The 20,692-nt window shown below is 44.8% G+C and overlaps 1 protein-coding gene across 3 annotated transcripts in view; it reads left to right on the top strand.

Moving 5' to 3' along the window:
• Positions 1 to 20,692, top strand: part of jak1 (Janus kinase 1) — a 175,067-nt gene that overhangs the window by 34,660 nt on the left and 119,715 nt on the right. For all 3 annotated transcript variants that reach the window (XM_085982698.1, XM_085982699.1, XM_085982700.1), the window contains exons 2-3: positions 11,142 to 11,334; positions 15,396 to 15,519. In XM_085982698.1, coding sequence (XP_085838824.1) covers positions 11,142 to 11,334; positions 15,396 to 15,519 — 317 coding nt within the window. The remainder of the gene's footprint in view (positions 1 to 11,141; positions 11,335 to 15,395; positions 15,520 to 20,692) is intronic.

Here is a 20,692-nt window from a genome sequence, read left to right as displayed (position 1 = left end):
CTGGAGGGTTGTCAGCACTGTGGAACTATACCGTAACAGTCATTGCCTTCAAGAGAAAAGGAGGGAAAACCTAAAAAAAAAACCTTGGTTATTAGGGTTTCGATGTGAGCAGCATTTTTGTCCAGTATGTGCCAATATTGTGACATCTGTACTTTGTGCTGAGTAAACAAGAATATAATTGACAACTATACAACCAGATGATAACGTTTCCAGATAAAGCCTGACCAGAATGTCTGTAGAATTCTAGATAACTAGCAAAATAACTGCTGTCAAATAAGTTTATTTTAATGTTTGGAGGGAATGTGGATATCTGTCTAAAGAGTGAGAGTGTCACAAACAGGGCAGCTGAGCGCTCAGCTGTTATCTGTTGCTTCTTGCAATAGAAGAGGGCAGAGTTCTGTTGGGTACACAGGGGGGACATTATTTTCTGTGCATTTTAAAATCATTTTTAAAACACTTTTTTCCCCTTTTTTATCTTTCCTCCTGTCCTGAAAGTGTTGAAACTTGTCGGGTTTGGTCATCCCATCTTAGCCTGGCGCCTATACTGCAGCGTTTTGCAGCAAGGGTCACTGGGTAGTGATTAGCTGCAGAAACTTTGCTGATTTATGCCAATACTGAGCCTAGGGAATGCTGAGTATAAGCACAGCGCACTAACTGCAGGTCTGGCTGAGATTGCCTAGCTCAGCACAGAGGCAGAATTGAATTTGTTTTTTTTTTAAAAACAAATAGCAAAACATACTTATTTTTGAGCCGACAAATGTACTCCTATTTACTGAAGCATTGCACAACATAACCGTAAAATTGTTTTGTACATCTGGAATTTGCTGTGCCTCATTATGTATCTGTCCTTCTACAGTGAATTGATTATAAAGGTCAACCAGTGGGTTCCATAGCTTATTAAGAGTACCATTTGAGAATTTGTCATTATTTCCATGCTATGGTTTCATGTATTATATTCAAGCAATAGTCATGGGGATAACAAGTTTAGGGAGTTGGTCACACCGCAGGTAAAGGCTGCACAGGCAGGAAGGGAACGGGTGACCACCAGGCAGAGTAGTAGGCACAGGCAGGTAGTGCAGGGGTCCCCTGTGGCCATCCCCCTCTCAAACAGATATACCACTTTGGATATTGTTGAGGGGGATGGGTTATTGGGGGAAGGCAGCAGCAGCCAACTTCCAGGCACCATGGGTGGTCCTGCTGCACAGGATGGGAGGTAAAAAAGCGGGAGAGCTATAGTAATGGGGGATTCTATTGTAAGGGGAAGAGATAGGTGTTTCTACTGCCGCAAACGAGACTCCAGGATGGTATGTTGCCTCCCTGGTGCAAGGGTCAAGGATGTCTCGGAGCGGCTGCAGGGCATTCTGGAGGGGGAGGGTGAACAGCCAGTTGTTGTGCTGCATATAGGTACCAACGATATAGGTAAAAAAGAACGGGATGAGGTCCTAAATGCTGAATATATGGAGTTAGGAGGTAAATTTTAAAAATAGGACCTCAAAGGTAGTAATCTCAGAATTGCTACCAGTACCACGTGCTAGTCAGAGTAGAAATAGAAGGATATTTCAGATGAATACGTGGCTAGAGGAATGGTGCAAGGGTGAGGGATTCAAATTCCTGGGACATTGAAACCAGTTCTGGGGGAGGTGGTGATGCGCTATCAACAACACCAAAGACTACGAGATGGACTTATATGAAGTAGGCTTTTATTGACTAAGAACTGGAGCATGCCTCTGCTAGTGAATCCATCCTAAGAGCTCCCGGGGGAAGGGTGGTGAGTCACCTTTATACCCGGGCTTAGGGGTGGAGCCAGGGGTGGAGACATGCCTGGACTTGTACAGAGTTAACAGTGGTTTACCACACAGACATGTACAGGGTTAACAGTGGTTTACCACAGGTGGGACCAGGACAAACTGGACGTTTGGCACCTGGGCGGGACCAGAATCGATGTCCTAGCGGGAGTGTTTGCTAGTGCTGTTGGGGAGGGTTTAAACTAAAATGGCAGGGGGTTGGGAACCTGTGCAGGGAGACAGAAGAAAGGGAAGCAAGGATAGAAACAAAAGACAGGAAGGAGAGAAGCAAAAGTGGAAGGCAGAGAAATTAAGGGTGTAAATCAAACTGGGCCACAGTAAATAATAATTCTAAAAGGACTAAGAGTGTTAAAAAATCAAGGCTGAAGGCTTTGTGTCTTAATGCGAGGAGCATTCGCAATAAGGTGGATGAATTACCTGCACAAATGGATGTAAATGGATATGATATAATTGGGATTATGGAGACATGGCTCCAGGATGACCAAGTCTGGGAATTCAATATTCAGGAAGGACAGGAAAAAAGGAAAAGCTGGTGGGGTAGCTTTGCTGGTTAAAGAGGAGATTAACACAATAGTAAGGAAGGATATTAGCTCTGATGATGTGGAATCTGTATGGGCAGAGCTGAGAAATACCATGGGGCAGAAAAGGTTAGTGGGTGTTGTATACAGACCCCCAAACAGTAATGCTGAGGTTGGGGATGGCATTAAATGGGAAATTAGAGACGCATGCAATAAGGGCACAGCAGTTATCATGGGTGACTTTAATCTACATATAGATTGGGCTACCCAAATTAGTAACAATACTGTGGAGGAGGAATTCCTAGAGTGTATACGGGATGGTTTCCTGCACCAATATGTCGAGGAACCAACTAGAGATCAGGCCATCTTAGACTGGGTATTATGTAATGAGAAAGGATTAATTAGCAATCTTGTGCGAGGCTCCTTGGGTCGGAGCGATCATAATATGATAGAATTCTTCATTAAAATGGAGAGTGAAGTAGTTGACTCAGAGACTAGGGTCCTGAATTTAAATAAAGGAAACTATGATGGTATGAGGCACGAGTTGGCTAGGATGGATTGGGGGACGTTACTTAAAGGGTTGACGGTGGATAGGCAATGACAAACATTTAAAGATCGCATGGATGAACTACAGAATTTGTTCATCCCTGATTGGCATAAAAATAAAACAAAGAAGGTGACTCAACCGTGGCTAACAAGGGAAATTAGGGATAGCATAAGATGCAAGGAGAGGACATTAAATTTGGCCAGAAAAAGCAGCAAACCTGAGGATTGGGAGCATTTTAGGATTCAGCAAAGGAGGACAAAGGGATTAATTAAGAGGGGGGAAATAGATTATGAGAGTAAGCTTGCAGGGGACATAAAAACTGACTGTAAAAGCTTCTATAGATATGTGAAGAGAAAAAGATTGGTGAAGTCAAGCGTAGGTCCCTTGCAGTCAGAATCAGGGGAATTTATAATGGGGAACAAAGAAATGGCAGACCAATTAAATACATACTTTGATTCTGTCTTCACAGAGGAGGACACAAATAACCTCCGAGAGATGTCGGGGAACATAGGTTCTAATGAGAGGGAGGAATTGAATGACATCAGTATTTGTAGCGAAATGGTGTTCGGGAAATTGACAGGATTGAAGGCCGATAAATCCCCAGGGCTGATAAGCTACATCCTAGGGTACTTAAGGAAGTGGCCCTAGAAATAGTAGATGCATTGCTGGGCATCTTCCAGAATTCGATAGACTCTGGAACAGTTCCCATGGATTGGAGGATAGCTAATGTAACTCCACTATTTAAAAAAGGTGGTAGAGAAAAAACGGGGAATTATAAAGCTGGGTGGAAGGGTATGCTGTGAGGAGGATGTCGTGAAACTCCAGTACGATTTGGACAGGTTGGGTGATTGGGCAGAAACATGGCAAATGCACTATAATGTGGATAAATGTGAGGTTATCCACTTTGGTGGCAAAAACAGGAAGGCAGATTATTAATTGAATGGCAATAGATTGGGAGAAGGGGAAGTGCAAAGTGACCTGGGTGTTCTTGTGCACCAGTCGCTGAAGGTAAGCATGCAGGTGCAGCAGGTGGTTAAGAAGGCAAATGGTATGTTGGCCTTCGTAGCAAGAGGGTTCGAGTACAGGAACAAGGATGTCTTGCTGCAATTGTACAGGGCCTTGGCGAGACCGCACCTTGAGTATTGTGTGCAGTTTTGGTCGCCTTATCTGAGGAAGGATGTTCTTGCCATGGAAGGAGTGCAGCGAAGATTCACCAGGCTGATACCTGGGATGGCAGGAATGACATATGAGGAGAGATTGTGTCGATTGGGCTTATACTCACTGGAGTTTAGAAGATTGAGAGGGGATCTCATTGAAACCTAGAAAATTCTGTCAGGCCTGGACAGACTAAATGCAGGAAGGATGTTTTTGATGGCCGGGGAGTCCAGAACCAGGGGTCATAGTCTAAGGATAAGGGGTAAGCCATTTAGGACTGAGATGAGGAGGAATTTCTTCACCCAGAGAGTGGTGAACCTGTGGAATTCTCTGCCACAGAGGGCAGTGGAGGCCAGTTCATTAAATATATTCAAGAAGGAGTTAGATATATTTCTTAAGGCTAAAGGGATCAAGGGATATGGGGAGAAGGCAGGGATAGGGTACTGAATTTGGATGATCAACCATGATCTCATTGAATGGCGGAGCAGGCTCGAGGGGCTGAATGGCCTACTCCTGCTCCTATCTTCTATGTTTCTATGTGTGTCTCCCTTTAAGAGGTGCTGACAGTGTCTATGTCAGTCTGCTGAATGCTGGGTTTTCATACGAGCTTGGGACTCAGCACTGAAGTCAGCGCTAAGATCAAAATTCGCTGAGGTGACATTAAGTCGGCGTTGCATGCCAACTGACGCCACCCTCTCTTTGGGAAGGGCGCTAGAGTGGCGGTCACCATTTTTCAACCGGATCGCGGCGATAACTCGTGTCGGTAAGTGACACAATTTCTCGGCCACAGAGTCCAAACCAGCAAATACAAATTAGATTTAAATGATGTACAGAAAGCAAAATACAGGTTGGGAAATACAGATAAGAGACAGACAGAAAAAGTAAAAAAAATAATAATTAAAAAAAAAAAAAATCTCCAACACTAATTTTCGTCTGCGTGAATGAGACTCCACAATTATAAAATTTAATTTTCAGGGCCAGAAAGGATGTTTGGCAGTAATTATCACTTCTCACACCGTTAAAAGCTCACTTACTCCCGAATGCACCAGCCCTAACTTGTCAGCCATTTTTAGTGCGGAACTAGTGGGCAAGTACAGCAAGTTCATGCCATTGCATTCATTTCAATGCCGAGTCTATCAGCGAGGACTGCAACAGCACACCCTGCGGAGGAGCGGGCTAACTCTGACATCAACTTCCAGATTTGTGCCTTTAACTGCGCGTGTGTGGACACCAGAGGTTGCTGTCCGATTTACCCTGTTAGAGCGGTGAGCGCTGATAGCCTCACAGTTATTCTTCATGCAAAATCCGACCCATTGTTTCCAGATACTGGTGTTGGTGACCAACTAATTGAAAATTTTGCTTAGATATTCACCAGTAGTACTTAAGCAGCTTTATAGTTATAGCGCGTCATCTGTAGAATACACTTCCTGGAATTAGCTATTATTTTTGTGTGAATTTCCCGTTTGTGTAACTCAACAAAGCAAGACTCACCGTTTCTTTGAATATGGTCATAAATTCAGTGAAACAGGAAATTAATGTTTTGGTAAAAGTTCAAAGTGTTTTTCCCATTTATAGTATGAACACTCTGGACAGATGTTGCTACCAAGAGTTGGACCAGTTGGTAGATCTCTGCAAATGAGTTTTTTTTTAAATAGGTGGGAAGCGGGCTTTCCCCGAGGGTTTTGTGCATAATTGCAACTTGTGATGTGGTAAAAAAGGTATCCCACATTCAGTTCCTCTTCTAGTTGATGTCATTCGTGGCGATAACTTTGGTATCTCTGGAGTAGGGAGGGGAAAAAAATTCAGTGGAAGTTCGCGCTCTTTATTGCTATTCACTGACTCCCGGTGGAAAGTGTGCGTGTGAACATTAGTTGAGGACAAAATATGGGCTGATTGCAATATCTTCCCAAGATTGAATAGCCTGCAGACACTTGCTGTCTAGACTTACCCATGAAAGATGGTTACTTTGGTGAGATACTGGACAGCTGCCAGTGCCTTGGGAGCCAGCATTTTCTACAGTGGGAAAATTGGGAGGGAAATCTTGGAACATTTATGTTTTGCACAGAGGTTCGCTGCAGCGATTAAAGGCCTTCCTCCGTTTCTTTCTTGCCAAACTAAAATGAGCAGTTTGCATATTCAACACCTTTTAAAAAGACAGGGATCGTCATTGCAAGTAGAGGTATGTGTGTATCTTGTATGCACGGCTAACCCCAGTGATGGTTCTACCCTAGAACGGCGTAGAATTAACATAGTCTAGCTTGTGACACCATTTGTTATTGCCATGATTGTTGTGAATCTTCATATAATTTAAGAGAACGTTTATCAAGAGAAAATATGTTGAGAACAGTTCACCAGTGGCCTTTAGTTTTGAATAAGAGATACATATGAACTAATTCTGGTCTGTCTTGGCATTATTCACTGCATGTCCTGAATCAGTCACATTTACTAGAAGAGACATACTCACATAGGAACATCCTCTCCGTTGCCTCAAATGTTCATTTCATCTTTAAAAGGTGTAATTGCTAAGTCAAATATGTTCTCCAAAAGATTTTTTCTAATTGCAAACACAGAATATTAAATGTACAGAAGAAGGCTGAGAATGTGGCATAAAACATTTCCTAATGGAATTATGTTATTAAGTATTGAAAATACAATGGTCCCGATTTTAACGGGTGGGGGAACGGTGCGTGCAAGCCCCCATGTGCGTGGCACTCCCGGAAACAACAGAAATGTCGAACTTCCGCCCAAACCTGCCAGGTCCACTACCGGGGGGGCGGCGCGGGAGTGGGAATTCAGACAGCAGGTGGCTGCCGCCGGGGACCTGCGAGTATGGTCCCTGGTAATCAGTTCAATGGTAGGGGGAGGGATGGGAAGCCCGGGACAAAGGAAGCCCAAGGCTTCCTTATGTGGCCAGGTGGGAGCATTCCTGGCCCACAAGGAAACTTAGAAAAATGTAAAAACCTTACCTGCCTGGGCCTTTTCGGGCCCTAGATCCAGCTCCCGGCAGGTTTGGCCCGTTGGTGAAGCTTCACTGCTCAGGCCACAAACTAAAATTGCAGTCCGGTCCCAATCTGCATATGTAAAGCAGGACCCCACTGCCTCCTGCTCGCCTGCTCAAAAGAGCAGATTAATATCATTCAAGAAGAAGGCAAACCAATCAAATTGCTCAAAATATTTGATTTTATCCAACTTAACAAATACAGTTAAACTAACATGTAAGAACATCGCAATAATACTTTAACTTACCTATAAAATGCTCTACTTTTTTTGGAAGTGCTTGTATTACGTTTTGTGTTTTGAAGCCTAGGCTGGATCTCTGTCAAAGGCCTTGGCCATGAGTTTGTGGTCCACCCCAAACTGCCACACACTATTGCTGGTCTGTTGCACCCTGTTCCAGGGCCATGCTGACCTATCCCAACCATGACGCTTTCTTTGTCCATTAGGTCTTTGTCCATTAGGTCTACCTCCCTTGACCAATATTTCCACCAAAGTGTTAAAGCTATTTTTCTACAACTCTCACCTGTTCGCAGCCCTCCAGCACCTGTTACCAGCTTATAGACCATTTTCAGTTCTAAATGTACATGCGCTGTATTTGCTAAGTGTATACAGTTCTAAAACCATATTGGTGCGTTTAGCACTGAAACTGGCTTTAAACTGACACAAAGTGCCCTGAAAATAGTTTGGGGGATGCAGGGAAAAGCCTGGAATGGATTGTTGGGGGAAACCAGTTAAGACTGTGGTTCCTGCCCACCCCCCCCCCCCCCCCAGATGTCAAGACACTTTGATAACCCCCCACCCCAATACTGCCAGACCAGGGACATCCCTGAATGCTGGCAGACCCAAGAGACACCCTTCCCAGGATCGCCAATCTAGGAACCACGACAGCTAGTTACCTTCCTCTCCCCTCCATGCTGTTGGACCAGTGATTTCAGAGACCCCACCCCTGCAGTGCTCTCATGGTCCTTGTTTGGATGTATGTTTCATTAACATGTTTAAATGTCATTTGTCCTGGTAACATTTTGAAAATTATATATCAGCCTGTCTTGTTCCAATTTGGTATTTTGTCTAAAGCCAAGAGAGGGTCGGGTTAAAAATGTTTAAATGGGAAACGCATCCACAACCTGCTGCATACACGCCTGCCACCATTTTTACCATGGCTGGTGGTGTGCCGTGCGAGTGTCCCACCGTCGAGAGGCAGGTCACTTCATTAACAAATTTAACAGTTACTGGGAAACACAAGCTTAGAAAACCCTGCAGTGAAAGGGAGGGGGGAGCTGCTAGCTCAAGAAGGTAAGTGCCTTTTACAGCACTCCTTGTGGGCCAGGAGGAGAGGAGTGCGCTCCCTGGCCCCTCAAGGAAGCCTTCGGCCTCCTCTCTGCCGATCACTCTCTCTCTCTCTCTGCCCCCCTGCTGTGATCGACGACCTCCACCCCCACAAGTCTCGATCTCTTGCTCCCTCCCTCCCGATTGACGGAGTCCATCCCCAAGGGTCCCCGGCTGCGACCTCCTTCTGCTGGTTTTCCCGCCCGGCAACCGGCCAGCCTTTCAATTTGGCTGACTGCTGGGTGGGAAATGGAAGAACAAAATTATAATGAGGTCCTGTCGTTAAATTTGATAGGACGTCCGCATCGCCACATGCTCCTCGCTCCCTCAATAAATATCGGGACCCATGTTTCTGTCAGTGGAACAATGTCAATAAAATTGTAACCTTGAAGTCATAAATGGCATAGTCTTGTTTGTGAGTTAATGAATATTCTGGTGATTGTTGCTCTGCGGGTGGGAGGTGGTGGGGGAGGGGAAGAGGACTGAAAGAAGAGGTGAGCAGGATGAGGAGAAGGTTGGAGAGATTAACCCATGAGAAACGCACAAGGCCTTGAGCAGAAGAAAATTTGGATTAAACCTGGGACATCAAAACTGTTTTCCCAGCAGAAGCATTTTCCATAACAGTTTAGAATATTGATAGAAAAAGTATGTACAAACTGACTGTTGTGAAATGTGTATATTGGCAGTTCTCTTTTGTATGGGGAAAAGGGTTTGGGTGAAAATAGTTGAGGTTACGTCTGGCAGCTCCAGCAAAGAGAACAAAGGCCATGCTGCTGTCTTGAAACTATGACTCTTAATTACTTAGAGTTTTCCAGAAATGTGTGACCAGTATGCGTCATCCAAGTGTGGTTTTCCTCACCACCACCACCTCCCTCGACCCATCCACTGCCTGATTTGTCACGCTGCTTGTCCGACATCCAGTACTGGATGAGCAGAAATTTCCTCCAATTAAATATTGGGAAGACCAAAGCCATTGTCTTCGGTCCTCGCCACAAAGTCTGTTCCCTAGCCTCTTGAGCATCCCCAATTTTCTTCACTCCACCATTGGTGGCCATGCCTTCAGCTGCTTAGATCCTAAGCTCTGGAATTCCCTCCCTAAACCTCTCTTCTTCTCTACCTCTCTTTCCGCCTTTAAGATCTTCCTTAAAACCTACCACGTTGACCAACCTGTCCTCATATCTCCTTATGTGGCTCAATGTCAAATTGTGTTTGATAATCACTCTTGTGAAGCGCTTTGGGACGTTTTACTACATTAAAGGTGCTATATAAATGTTGCTGCTGCTTCTTCTTGTAAACATATTCTGTTCAACCAGGTAACCTGCCTCTGTGAAAATGGAAAAATAGAAGATCCCATCAGTGCCCCAAGTTTTTCAATGGTTGTGTGTGTGTGTTGCATTCTTTGAGATACAGCTGTGTTATCTAGGTGGCACAGTGTTATAACCTTCATCATAGAGTGAGGAGATACAGGGTCAGATTCCTCACTCATTCGGAATTCAGAATCCTGTCCTCATTCCTGAGGGGAGTTAGAGGAAATTCTCATTCTAGTATCTTTCTTCCTAAGCATACAGGGAGAGAGAAACTAGAGGGAGAATTCATTGCCAGAATGCCCTCATGTACTTCCTTGAAGTGAGGACTGTTAATGCTGGATATTGGAACAATTTGCCATTTCATCAAACTTCAGCATCCATCAGTCTAAAGTCAATAGCATAGGTGAGATGGATAGTAAAGATGCCTTTGTGGGGGACTACGGCCTCCCGCGTAAAGAAATAGGCAACACAGCGAGCTACAAGAAATAGGTCTTTACTCCAACTCTCACAATACAGTACTGAATTCGTAAAGCCCGCGAACCTGTGATGACTCACGGATTGGTCACCTGCTGGAACCTGATTGGTTTTCCTTCTCTCAGCAGCAGGCAAGTCTGAACATGCCTTATTCCTCTCAGCTTGCAACTGTCTTGCGGGGAGAGGGGAATACAGCAGTTAAAAGGGGATTATACAGGTTTATCTACATACACACAGTGTTTCCCCAATTTTATTCAGTCAACTAACACAGCTTATCCAATCCTAGAAAAATACCCATAACTGTGAGGGTGGGTACAAAGTATGGTCCTAGGACACGACCAATACTCCTTGTTGCTGTCTACCATGGACCACCCAGGCATCATTTTGCTGTCCAATTTCCCCCGACTGGCCTCTTCCCTCCAGCCCCATCTGAGAGTTGCTCAACCATTGATCGGCATCACCCTCCTCACAGCTGAAATTAGAAACGGAGCAAAGCGGGACTTTAACTATGTCCGTTCCCACTCCAGCGTGACATGTTCAATTTCCTACAATTGTCATCCTTATAGTTTCTCTGAGTGAGATTGTCATATTAGGGTCAGATTTGTACTGTGCGCTGTCATCTACTAGGAGCTGGGTTGAGACAGCCAAACATGTTTCACGTAGGACCTTTAGAACCAACACAGAGAGCAGACTTCCATCCCATTAATCCGGCCTCAGGTTAAAATTACCCCCCAAGTTCCAACGAACTCGTTGGGCAGGAAACCCATGGATCGGGTGGAACATTGGTTTTACATCCCACCCAATATTACTCTCCACTGAATTCAATGGAGAGAAAAATCAGTGGGGGTGTTAAACCAGCGTTACGCTTGATCCCGTCAGTTAAAATTGCCCCCATAGGTTGCAGAGGTGAAAGGACAGCGTGCTAAACCAGCAGCACCCAGTTTTTGCTGCACTCCACTTCTTTTTGTGTGTTGCGCGAAATAATGTTTTAACAATTTGAATCTTTCTGCAGGATCTAAATGTAAGTGGGACCCGTGCTATGGCCTTTTGCCTGAAAAAAAGAAAATCAAATATGTTGCAAATGCTCTCGACAACTCAGGAGAAAGGCATGGAAGTGTTCATGTACGTGTCGAATTCATCCATAAAATGCCATGAGGGCGAGTATATTGCTGAAGAATTGTGCATCGAAGCCGCCAAGAAATGTGGTAAGAATGTTGATGTATTTTTCTTGTGGATATTTGTTTGGTAAGCTTTTTTCCCCAAGAACATATGAGCATACAAAATGACACACAGGACATGACCATCTGGCCGGTTCCACACAGCAAGGTTGCTGTATGCGTCACAATACATCCACAGCTCGCTCACTGCAGCCATGTGATCTCCTGGGAATGGCAAAACAACCCAGATAAAAACACAGGATAATTAGGGAGGGGAAAAACTGTAAAATTCCTCTCCAACTCCCTTAGGCAATCAAAACTAGTCCAGGCAACCAATCTCGCTTGAAGGAATACAGCAAATTAGCTTTCACCATACGAGTTGGCAGCCTGTTCCACTTGTCCACTATTCTCTGGGAAAGGAAGAATTGCCTAACATCCAACCTAGTTCTGCCCTTACGTGACTTAATAAACATGATCCCTGGTGTTCCCTAACTTATTCAGTTGAAATAATTGGTCTGGATAAACATAATCCAATCTCTTCATTAGATCTGTTCAAGGTTTATAAAATAAAGTGTAGAGTCCCAGCTCATTGAGCCTATCTGGATAACTAAGGTATTTTAAACTGGGAATTTATCTTGTGGCCCTCCTCTGCACCCTTTCCAAAGCCTCAGTATCCCCCACCACGTGAGGAGGCCGTAATTGGACACAGTATTCTGAGGCCTAACCAAGGTCCTGTACAAGGACAAAATGGTATGCTTTGTCTTATAGTGAATTGTCCTGTGAATACACCCTGGAACCTTGTTCGCATTGGCTATAACTTCACGACATTGGTCATGAACATTTAGTGATTGATGCATCCAGATCTCTTTCTTTCACCACTGGTTTTAATTCTTTTCCCTGTAGGGTGTATGTATGTTTAGCATTTGAATTGACCATGTACATAACACTACACTTTTCTGAGTAAATATCATTTGCCAAACATGAGCCAATCCCCCAGCACATCTAGATCTACTTGCAGGAGTCGAGCATCCTCTTGGTATAGTCCACAAGAAGATGGGCACACAGCATGGTCCAAGGCATTAGTCAGTGACTCCATAGCTGGCTGCCAGGAAGTGTGAGGAACCTTCCAGGCATGATTCCGCTGTTCAATATTTCCTCCCTATTCTCTCCCAACTCCTCCACTCCCAGCTGATGGATTTTAAAACTATTTCTCAGTACCACCCTTCTCACCCTGCTCAAATTTGAAACTGAGAAGAGGGAGACTTGCATCTGTGTCCATTCCCACTACATAGTATTCATTGTTATACCATTGTGATGCTGTAAAAATCTATTAAACTAGTCGATCTTCCATGGTATTGCATGTGGGGAACTCAACTGGACCAGCCATATAAATGCTGTGGCTACTAGAGCAGGTCAGAGGCTGGGTATTCTGTGGCAAGTGGCTCAGCTGCTGACTCCTCAAAGTCTCTCCACCACCGATAAGGCAGACATCAGGAGTGTGATGGAATACTCATTACTTGCCTGAATCTCAAGAGGCTCAACACCATCCAGGATAAAGCAGTCCGCTTGATTGGCATTTCATCCACTAACCTAATGATTCACCCCCCCCCCACCATCGGCGAACCGTTACCGCAGTGTATATTATCTACAGGATGCACTGCAACAACTCACCAAGGCTTCTTCGACAGTATCATCCAATCATGTGACCTCCACCACCCAGAAGGACAAGGCAGCAGGGGCATGGGAATCTCATTACCTCCAAATTTCCCTCCAAGTCACACACAATCTTGACTTGGACATGTATCGTTTTTCCTTCATCATCACTGGATCAAAATCCTAGGACTCCCTATATAACCCCACTGTGGGAGCACCTTCACGACATGGACTGCAGCATGTTTAAGAACACCACCTTCTCAGGACAACTAGGGATTGGAAACGAATGCTGGCCTTTCCAGCAATGCCTACCTCCTGAGAATGAATTTTTAAAAAGGGGGAACAAGGGAAAAGGAAATAAGAAATGAGGAAGAATGGTTAAGGAAGTAGGACAGACCAACCACCTCAACAGAGAGGTAAGTAAGGGTCGAAGCTTACAAACTCTCTCAACAGGGGAGGGGCCTGTCCCCTTCACCAGGACTGGAAATTCAAATTCACCTTAGCTTGCGGTGAGGTGGGGAATTGTGGCGAGCTGTTTTGCCTCCCAATGGGATTGGATTCTCTCTCCAAAGGACGGGAGTGAGTTGAAGGCTGATATTGATGCCTGTTGTTGGAGGAGGAATTCCATTGCAGCTCACTTGCGAGGGAAGGGAGGCTAATCTGGAGGGCTAGCATTGGTGCTCTGTGGAGGGAGAGGGTTAAAGGTAGCAGGGCCAGGGGATTGAGGCATGGGATAGGATGTGCTGTGGATGGGAAATGTATTCGGCAGGTTAACTGGGTTGCTGTAAAAGGGAAAATGAAGGAGAACTGCAGCCAGTGGGAGGTTGGGGCAGGGAAGGAATTGGCAGCTGGGATGGTTGTAGCGGGATACTTCTTCAGGGCTTCAGCTTCTAACATAATTGCTGCCTACTTGGGGACACTGGGTTCCACCAAATGCCTACCATGAATTTTTGATGGCCCTTGTTATTTTGTGCTGAAAGATGGGATACTGGCTCAAGGGGTGAGGGTGGGGGAAAGGGGTGTTAGAACAAGGGTTGAAAACTTGTTTTGGGGGATCTTGTGCCAAAAACATTTGTTCATTGGATGGAATGGGTAGAAAACTTGCTGGGGGCAGGCTGAACAATAACTCAATAACTTCCTCAGCAGTGGGGAGGGGGGTGGTGAGTCAGAGAATGGAGGTACAGTTGGCGGGGGGGAGGGGGGCAACTTGCTGAGTGGGAGTAGCCACATCTTTTTTCCATCTGCAACCGTCAAAATTGTACTTGGTTGCTTTCCTTTCCAATAGAAACAGGCATCTACAGGCATTTTCTGTCCTACTTTCTCTGCTTAGTTTGAGTATTTATTTTTGTTACTATTTGGGCTGTCAGGTAACATTAGTTGGTGCTCCAATGTTTCCACATTGTCCTGCAGTATTATGTTGGCAGCACCTTCTTACAGGTGCAGTAACCTTGGATTTTTCAGACCACTCGCCATTTTCAATATTTTATAGATAGACATTGCTTCACTTTTTACTGAGTTTCAGTTGAATATTCCTTTGGTATTGCCAAGCATGAGCAGGGTTTGAGCTCTAATACATTGGACCATGCTACAAGAGGGGCACAAGTCTGTGTTCTACATGCTGAGTTACCAATCGCAGCTGTACCATCATTAAATGGTGCTAACGAGAAGCTAGCTGCTTACCTTACAGAGCAGGAGAGCAAAGTGGCGAGACAGCTATTTTCCTACTTCCCCCTCCTTCTCCATAGGCGGCTGCTTTCACTAACTGAAGCGGCACTGGCGGAGACCTACATTTATTTTTTAAATTGAGAAACCGAGGTGAAAGGGCCCTGGGTTTAGTCCCTACAAAAGTTAAAAAGTGTAGGGGAAACAAGAGAGGAAAGTCAAAAGTTCAGAGTAGCACTGACCATAGTAACATTTTTAAAAACTTAATTATCGGGATGTGGCCGTTGCTGGCAAGGCCAACATTTATTGCCCATCCCAGGTTGCCCTTGAGAAGGTCATGGTGAGCCTCTTCTTCAACCACTGCAGTCCATGCAGTGAAGGTATGTCCACAATGCCGTTAGGTAGGGAGTTCCAGGATGTTGACCCAGTGACTATGAAGGAACAGCAATATATGGCCAAGCCAGGATGGTGTGTGACTTGAAGGTGATGGTGTTCCCATGCACTTGCTGCCTTTTCCCTTCTAGGTGGTGGAGGTTGCGGGTTTGGGAGGTGCTGCCAAAGAAGCCTTGTTAAAAGAGAGCAACAAAAATGATTCTGACCGAGTTTGGAGGAGCTGGTGAATGGTCTGTGGAAGGAGCAGGCTTGATGGGCTGAATGGCCTTTTATTATTCCATGCTTTCTTGTGTTTATGGGAAATTCCAAATTACATTATTTCAATGTTGCTATTAACAATTCTTTGCTTGCCTAATTTTATTTCATACTTAAGGTAAAGTTTTGAATCTTTCTTTTGTCAGGTATTTCTCCATTATGCCAGAATCTCTTTACTCTGTATGACCCAAATAGAAAACTTTGGTTTTCACCCAATCACATCTTCAAAGTTGATGAGCAAACAGCCCTGAAGTTACATTATCGGATGAGGTAGGATTTAAATATTATTTTCTTGTGATGCTGTAACACATGGAATGAATATCCTCTGACATTTTACATTAAATTTCCAAATAGAGAAATGCTTTTTTTCTCTTCTTTTTCCTCTTTTCTGACTCTCTCACGTGGCCATTTTTCAGATGTAAACCTAGACAGTGAGTGTTGGCTGGCAGTTCAGTCATGAGAAGCTTTCAAGGCCAAACTGGGCCTTTGCAATGTACAGATATGCACTGTACTCCAGCAGAAGTCATTGGCGAGTGATTAGAAGTGAGATATATCAGTTCTCTTTTTCCCTCCCTGAACCAAAGGGAGAGAGATGTTAAAGATTGATGAATTGTAACTGGATTGTCTTTGACATGGAAGCCTGTCAGCCAGCCATGTGTAACACAGCATATTTGGAGCTCAGGATGAACATGAGAGGAAAGTTCAGCGAAGCAATGACCGCAGGAGTATCGATAAAAGAGCAGCAAAAATAGTTAAGACAGAGTTTGGAGGAGATCGCGCATAACTGGCCATCCATGTTGGACATCTCTGTTGCACTCTCCCCTCTGCCAGCTCCCTCAACTGTCTGCCTGATGGGCCTACAATAACCACAAAACTAGAAGTTATAGACTTAAACAAGTTGGCTTTTAATCACTAAGATCAGAGCTAACATCTCAACACGCCGACTGGTTCACAGGAATGAGTCATACAGATCCTGGGATCTTTATGTAAGAGAAGTCAGGGGCGGAGCCAAGAGCCAAGACCTGGAACCTCCCAGGTTAGTCGGGAAAGAGGAAGTGAAACTATACACAGTGGGGGAGGGTAATATACATGAGTGCAAAACGAATACAGGATCAAGACAAACAGATTTCATTACATTCACCCCTTCTATAGATTTAGTCCATCGGGGTGATGTTTCTTAAAAGTTGGTATAAGTGAGTCTGTCAGGAGGTTTTGCAGTTCTCAGTGATCGGCGCAAAGCCGGTTGGGGTGCCTCTAGGGGAGTGGATTCTGGTTCCTCCGCTGTCCGGGCCTCCGCAGTGTCTTCCAGGTTATCTGCAGTGTCCTCCAGGTTAAAGTTGGGTATTGATACCTCTGGGCGTCCTGTCTCTTTGTAGTGTAGGTCTTCATCGGGTAGTCTCCCATCGTTCTCTCCGCTCCCCGAGGGAGCGAGGTCTTTTATAGAAACTGTAGTGTCCGTGTGTTGATAAAGACACTGAAGACAGGAGTTGGTTCATAGGTATTTACTAAGCAATGTCTGGGGGCGGGGGGGGGTTCTAACGGATATACACAATACTCAGGCTTATATAGCCCGAGTGGCAATTACAGGCATTACAGCACACCTGGGGCTCTTAAAGGCACATACACCACAATTCCTCCCCTTTTAGCTAACCAGTACATCATATTTTAAGTAATTATTAATTACATGTTATAAGCAAAATAATATACATTGCTGTAGTTAATTAATTATAAGTTAGTCTCTCAGGAGGCTTCCTGACTCGGTCCGGATAACGCCTCGGGGGTGTAGTAGTTTCTGGTGGTGCAGTAGGTTCTTCTGGCAAGGCTGATTCGGCTTGAATGCCAGTGTGGGGTTCATCGGGTTCCAGTATCACCGGATCGGAGGTAGATATGGGTATCTCTACTTCATCGTTAGATGTATAGAGTTGTGGTGTAGGTTGTCCCTTTTCGGATAACTTTATGATTTGGTCAGCATGGCGCCTTATGCTTTCTCCGATGTCCACGGTATACATCGGTGGTCCGAGTCGTGTGCAGATAGTTCCAGGCTGCCATTTTTCGGTACGGTAGTCCCGGGCCAAAACCTGTTGACCTATCTGGAAGGCCCTAGTTGGCCTTTCATTCATGCCTTGAAACTGCCGGTTCTCCACGTCCCTTCTGATGTTGGGCTTGAACAAATCCAGCCGGCATCTTAGGTTTCTATTGAAGAACATCATGGCAGGAGTTTGGTTGGTAACCATATGTGTTGCATTCCTGTATGCGAATAAGAAGTTATCCACCTTGTGCTGAAGTTTTGTGTCTTCATTACCCATGGCCTTTATGGCCTTCTTGAAGGTCTGGACAAACCTTTCAGCCAATCCATTGGTGGCAGGATGGTATGGGGCGGACGTGTAGTGCTTAACCCCATTGTTTTTTAAGAACTTTCTGAATTCTTCGGACACAAATTGCGATCCATTACAGAACAGATCTGTTCAGGCAGCCCATTCCTGGCAAATATGGTCCTTAATACTGTGATGGTTTTTTCCGTGGTGGTGGAGGACATCTTTATTACCTCCGGCCACTTGGAGTGTGCATCAACCGCGATTAAGAACATTGAGTCCATAAATGGACCAGCAAAGTCGATGTGCACCCTTTGCCAGGGAGATGAGGGCCACTCCCATGGATGTAGAGGGGCTTGTGGTGGAGCGTTTTGGACCTTCTGGCATCCTAGGCAGCTCTTGGTCATTTCTTCGATGTCTCCATCGATACCTGACCACCATACAAACGCCCTAGCTAGGTTCTTCATTTTCACTCCACCCAGATGCCCCTCGTGAAGCTCCTTTAGCACTTTATCCTGGAGTTTGGGTGGAATCACCACTCTGGATCCACACATCAAGGTTCCTCGGCACACTGACAGCTGTTCTCTTCTTTGCGAGAATGCTGGCAACAGTGGTTCGCCATGTGCTGGCCATCCCTTCACTGTTAAATCGTAGACCCGAGAGAGAGTCGGGTCATTTCTCATCTCCCTTTCAATGGCAGAATTTGTCACTGGTAGACATTCCACTATGGTAGAGTGGAACATCTCTACTGGGTCTACTGTAGGTGCCTCTTCTACCGTTGGCAACGGTAGGCGTGATAAACCGTCAGCATTCCCATGCTGTTTTGACCCTTTGTACTCTCTGTTGTATTGGTGTGCCCCTAGAAAAAGGGACCACCTCTGTAGCCTTTGCGCTGTCATAATGGGAACACCTTTTCTAGGGTTGAATATGGAGATGAGGGGTTGATGGTCAGTCAACAAGGTAAATTTTTGTCCGTGTAGGTAATGGTTGAATTTCTTCACTCCCCATACCAGGCTGAGTGCTTCCCTGTCGATTTGGGCATAGTTACGCTCAGCTGAGTTTAATGAGCGTGACGCAAAAGCTATCGGCCGTTCTGAGCCATCAGGGAATTTATGGGATAATACTGCTCCTATGCCGTAAGGGGATGCATCGCATGCCAGTCTGATTGGCAGTGATGGGTTGTAATGAGCCAAAACTTCTTCGGATGTGATTAAGTCTTTGCATTTATGGAAGGCACGTTTACAGTCTTCGTTCCATTTCAAATCACTCCTGTTTGTAGAAGTTCATTAAGAGGGTGTAGAAGAGTTGATAAGTTCGGTAAAAATTTATGATAGTAATTTATTAATCCCAGGAACGACCTTAATTGTGAAACATTTTCAGGTGCTGGGGCTTTTATAACCGCTTCAACTTTTTCAGGTGACTTATGCAACCCTTCATTATTAATTATGTGGCCACAATATGATACCTGATTTTGGAAAAATTCACACTTGGGGCGATTCGCTCGTACGCCCCGTTCTTTCAGCCTAGTGAGCACCTGCTCCAAATTGGCAAGGTGCTCGTTGTCGTTTTCTCCTGTTACAAGGATGTCGTCTAGGTAGCATTGAGTCCCCGGACTCCCTTGCAGGACTTGCTCCATAGCTCTTTGCCAGATAGCTGGAGCTGATGCTACTCCAAAAACCAGTCGATTGTACTGGTACAGGCCTTTGTGTGTGTTTATCGTGAGATACTTTTTAGAGGCCTCCTCAACCTCCATCTGAAGATATGCCTGTGCCAAGTCAATTTTGGTGAAACGTTTCCCTCCGGATAGTGAGGCGAAAATATCTTCTATCCTCTGAAGAGGATACTGTACTGTGTGAAGGACCGGGTTTACAGTCACCTTGAAGTCACCACAGATGCGAATTTTTCTCTGTTCTTCAGATTTATCTTTATTCAATGCTTTTTTCATGACTGGAACGATGGGTGTTGCCCATTCGCTCCAATCTATTTTGGATAATACGCCTGCTTTTTCCAAATTCTCCAGCTCTGCCTCGACTGCTGGACGTATTGCGTATGGCACCGGTCTTGCCTTAAAAAATTTGGGAATTGCTGCATCTTCCACTTTTATTGAGGCGGTGATGCCTTTCACGGTTCCTAGTTTCTCTTGAAACACTTCTTTGGCGTTGGCCAAGATGTCTTTTAATCGTTCAGGTATGATGTCATCATTGTTTTTTTTCTTACTGGTCACCGTCAGTGCCTGAATGGAGTGCCAGTCTAAACGTATCTTCCTGATCCATTCACGTCCCAACAACGGTGGACCACCATCTTGTAGAATGTATAAATACAACTTTTGTATTTCTTGCCCGTTGTATACAACAGGCACCCTTATTTTTCCTTTGGGGTATACTTTCTGCCCCGTATATGTTTTTAAGATAATGGATGTGTCTTTTAGAGGTATATGCGAAAATAGCCTCTCGTAATCCCGTCGATTTATTACGGTTAGAGCTGATCCTGTATCTAGCTCCATTTTAACTGGGGACCCTGCTATTGTGAGGGTAACCCAAATGGTTTGGTAATCATCTTTGGCAAGTACATTATGTAATTTGAGACAGCTTAGTCTCTTGTTTTCGAAGTCGCTATCGCTCTTCTGGTCTTCGGAGCTATTGTCCGTCGTCATCTGTACCTTCCTGTACTTTTCTTTATTGATTTTTTTTTTCTGTCAGTGGATTTATTTTGTCCAGATCGGCATACCTGTGCAATGTGTCCAATCTTCCCGCATTGCCTGCATGCTTTGTCCTTGAACCAGAAGTCCCTCTGGTTATGGGTGGATCTGCTGCAGCGATAACATCTTTCGAAACCCTGTGTCATTTCATGGGTGCCGAAGTCCTGTGTCTTTTGTTGTATCTCTGCAGCTCCTTTTGCTGCTGCTTCGTATGATACAGCCATACTGAAAGCTTTGTCCAATGTTAAATCTTTTTCAGAAAGCAGTCTTTTTTGTGTTCCTTCACTTAAGAGACCACAAATGAATTTGTCTCGAAGATAATCTGATAGTCCTGCCCCGAATTGGCAGTACTTTGATAGCTGTCTTAATTCGGTTAGGTAATCAGCGTTACTTTCATTCTTGTGTTGATTTCTCTTGAAGAACTTGAATCGTT

Source organism: Somniosus microcephalus, chromosome 3 (assembly GCF_052327205.1).
Source record: "Somniosus microcephalus isolate GS21.2 chromosome 3, FLI_Smic_1.0, whole genome shotgun sequence".
NCBI classification, from domain to species: Eukaryota; Metazoa; Chordata; class Chondrichthyes; order Squaliformes; family Somniosidae; genus Somniosus; species Somniosus microcephalus.
This window is presented reverse-complemented; position numbering and strand designations above follow the sequence as displayed.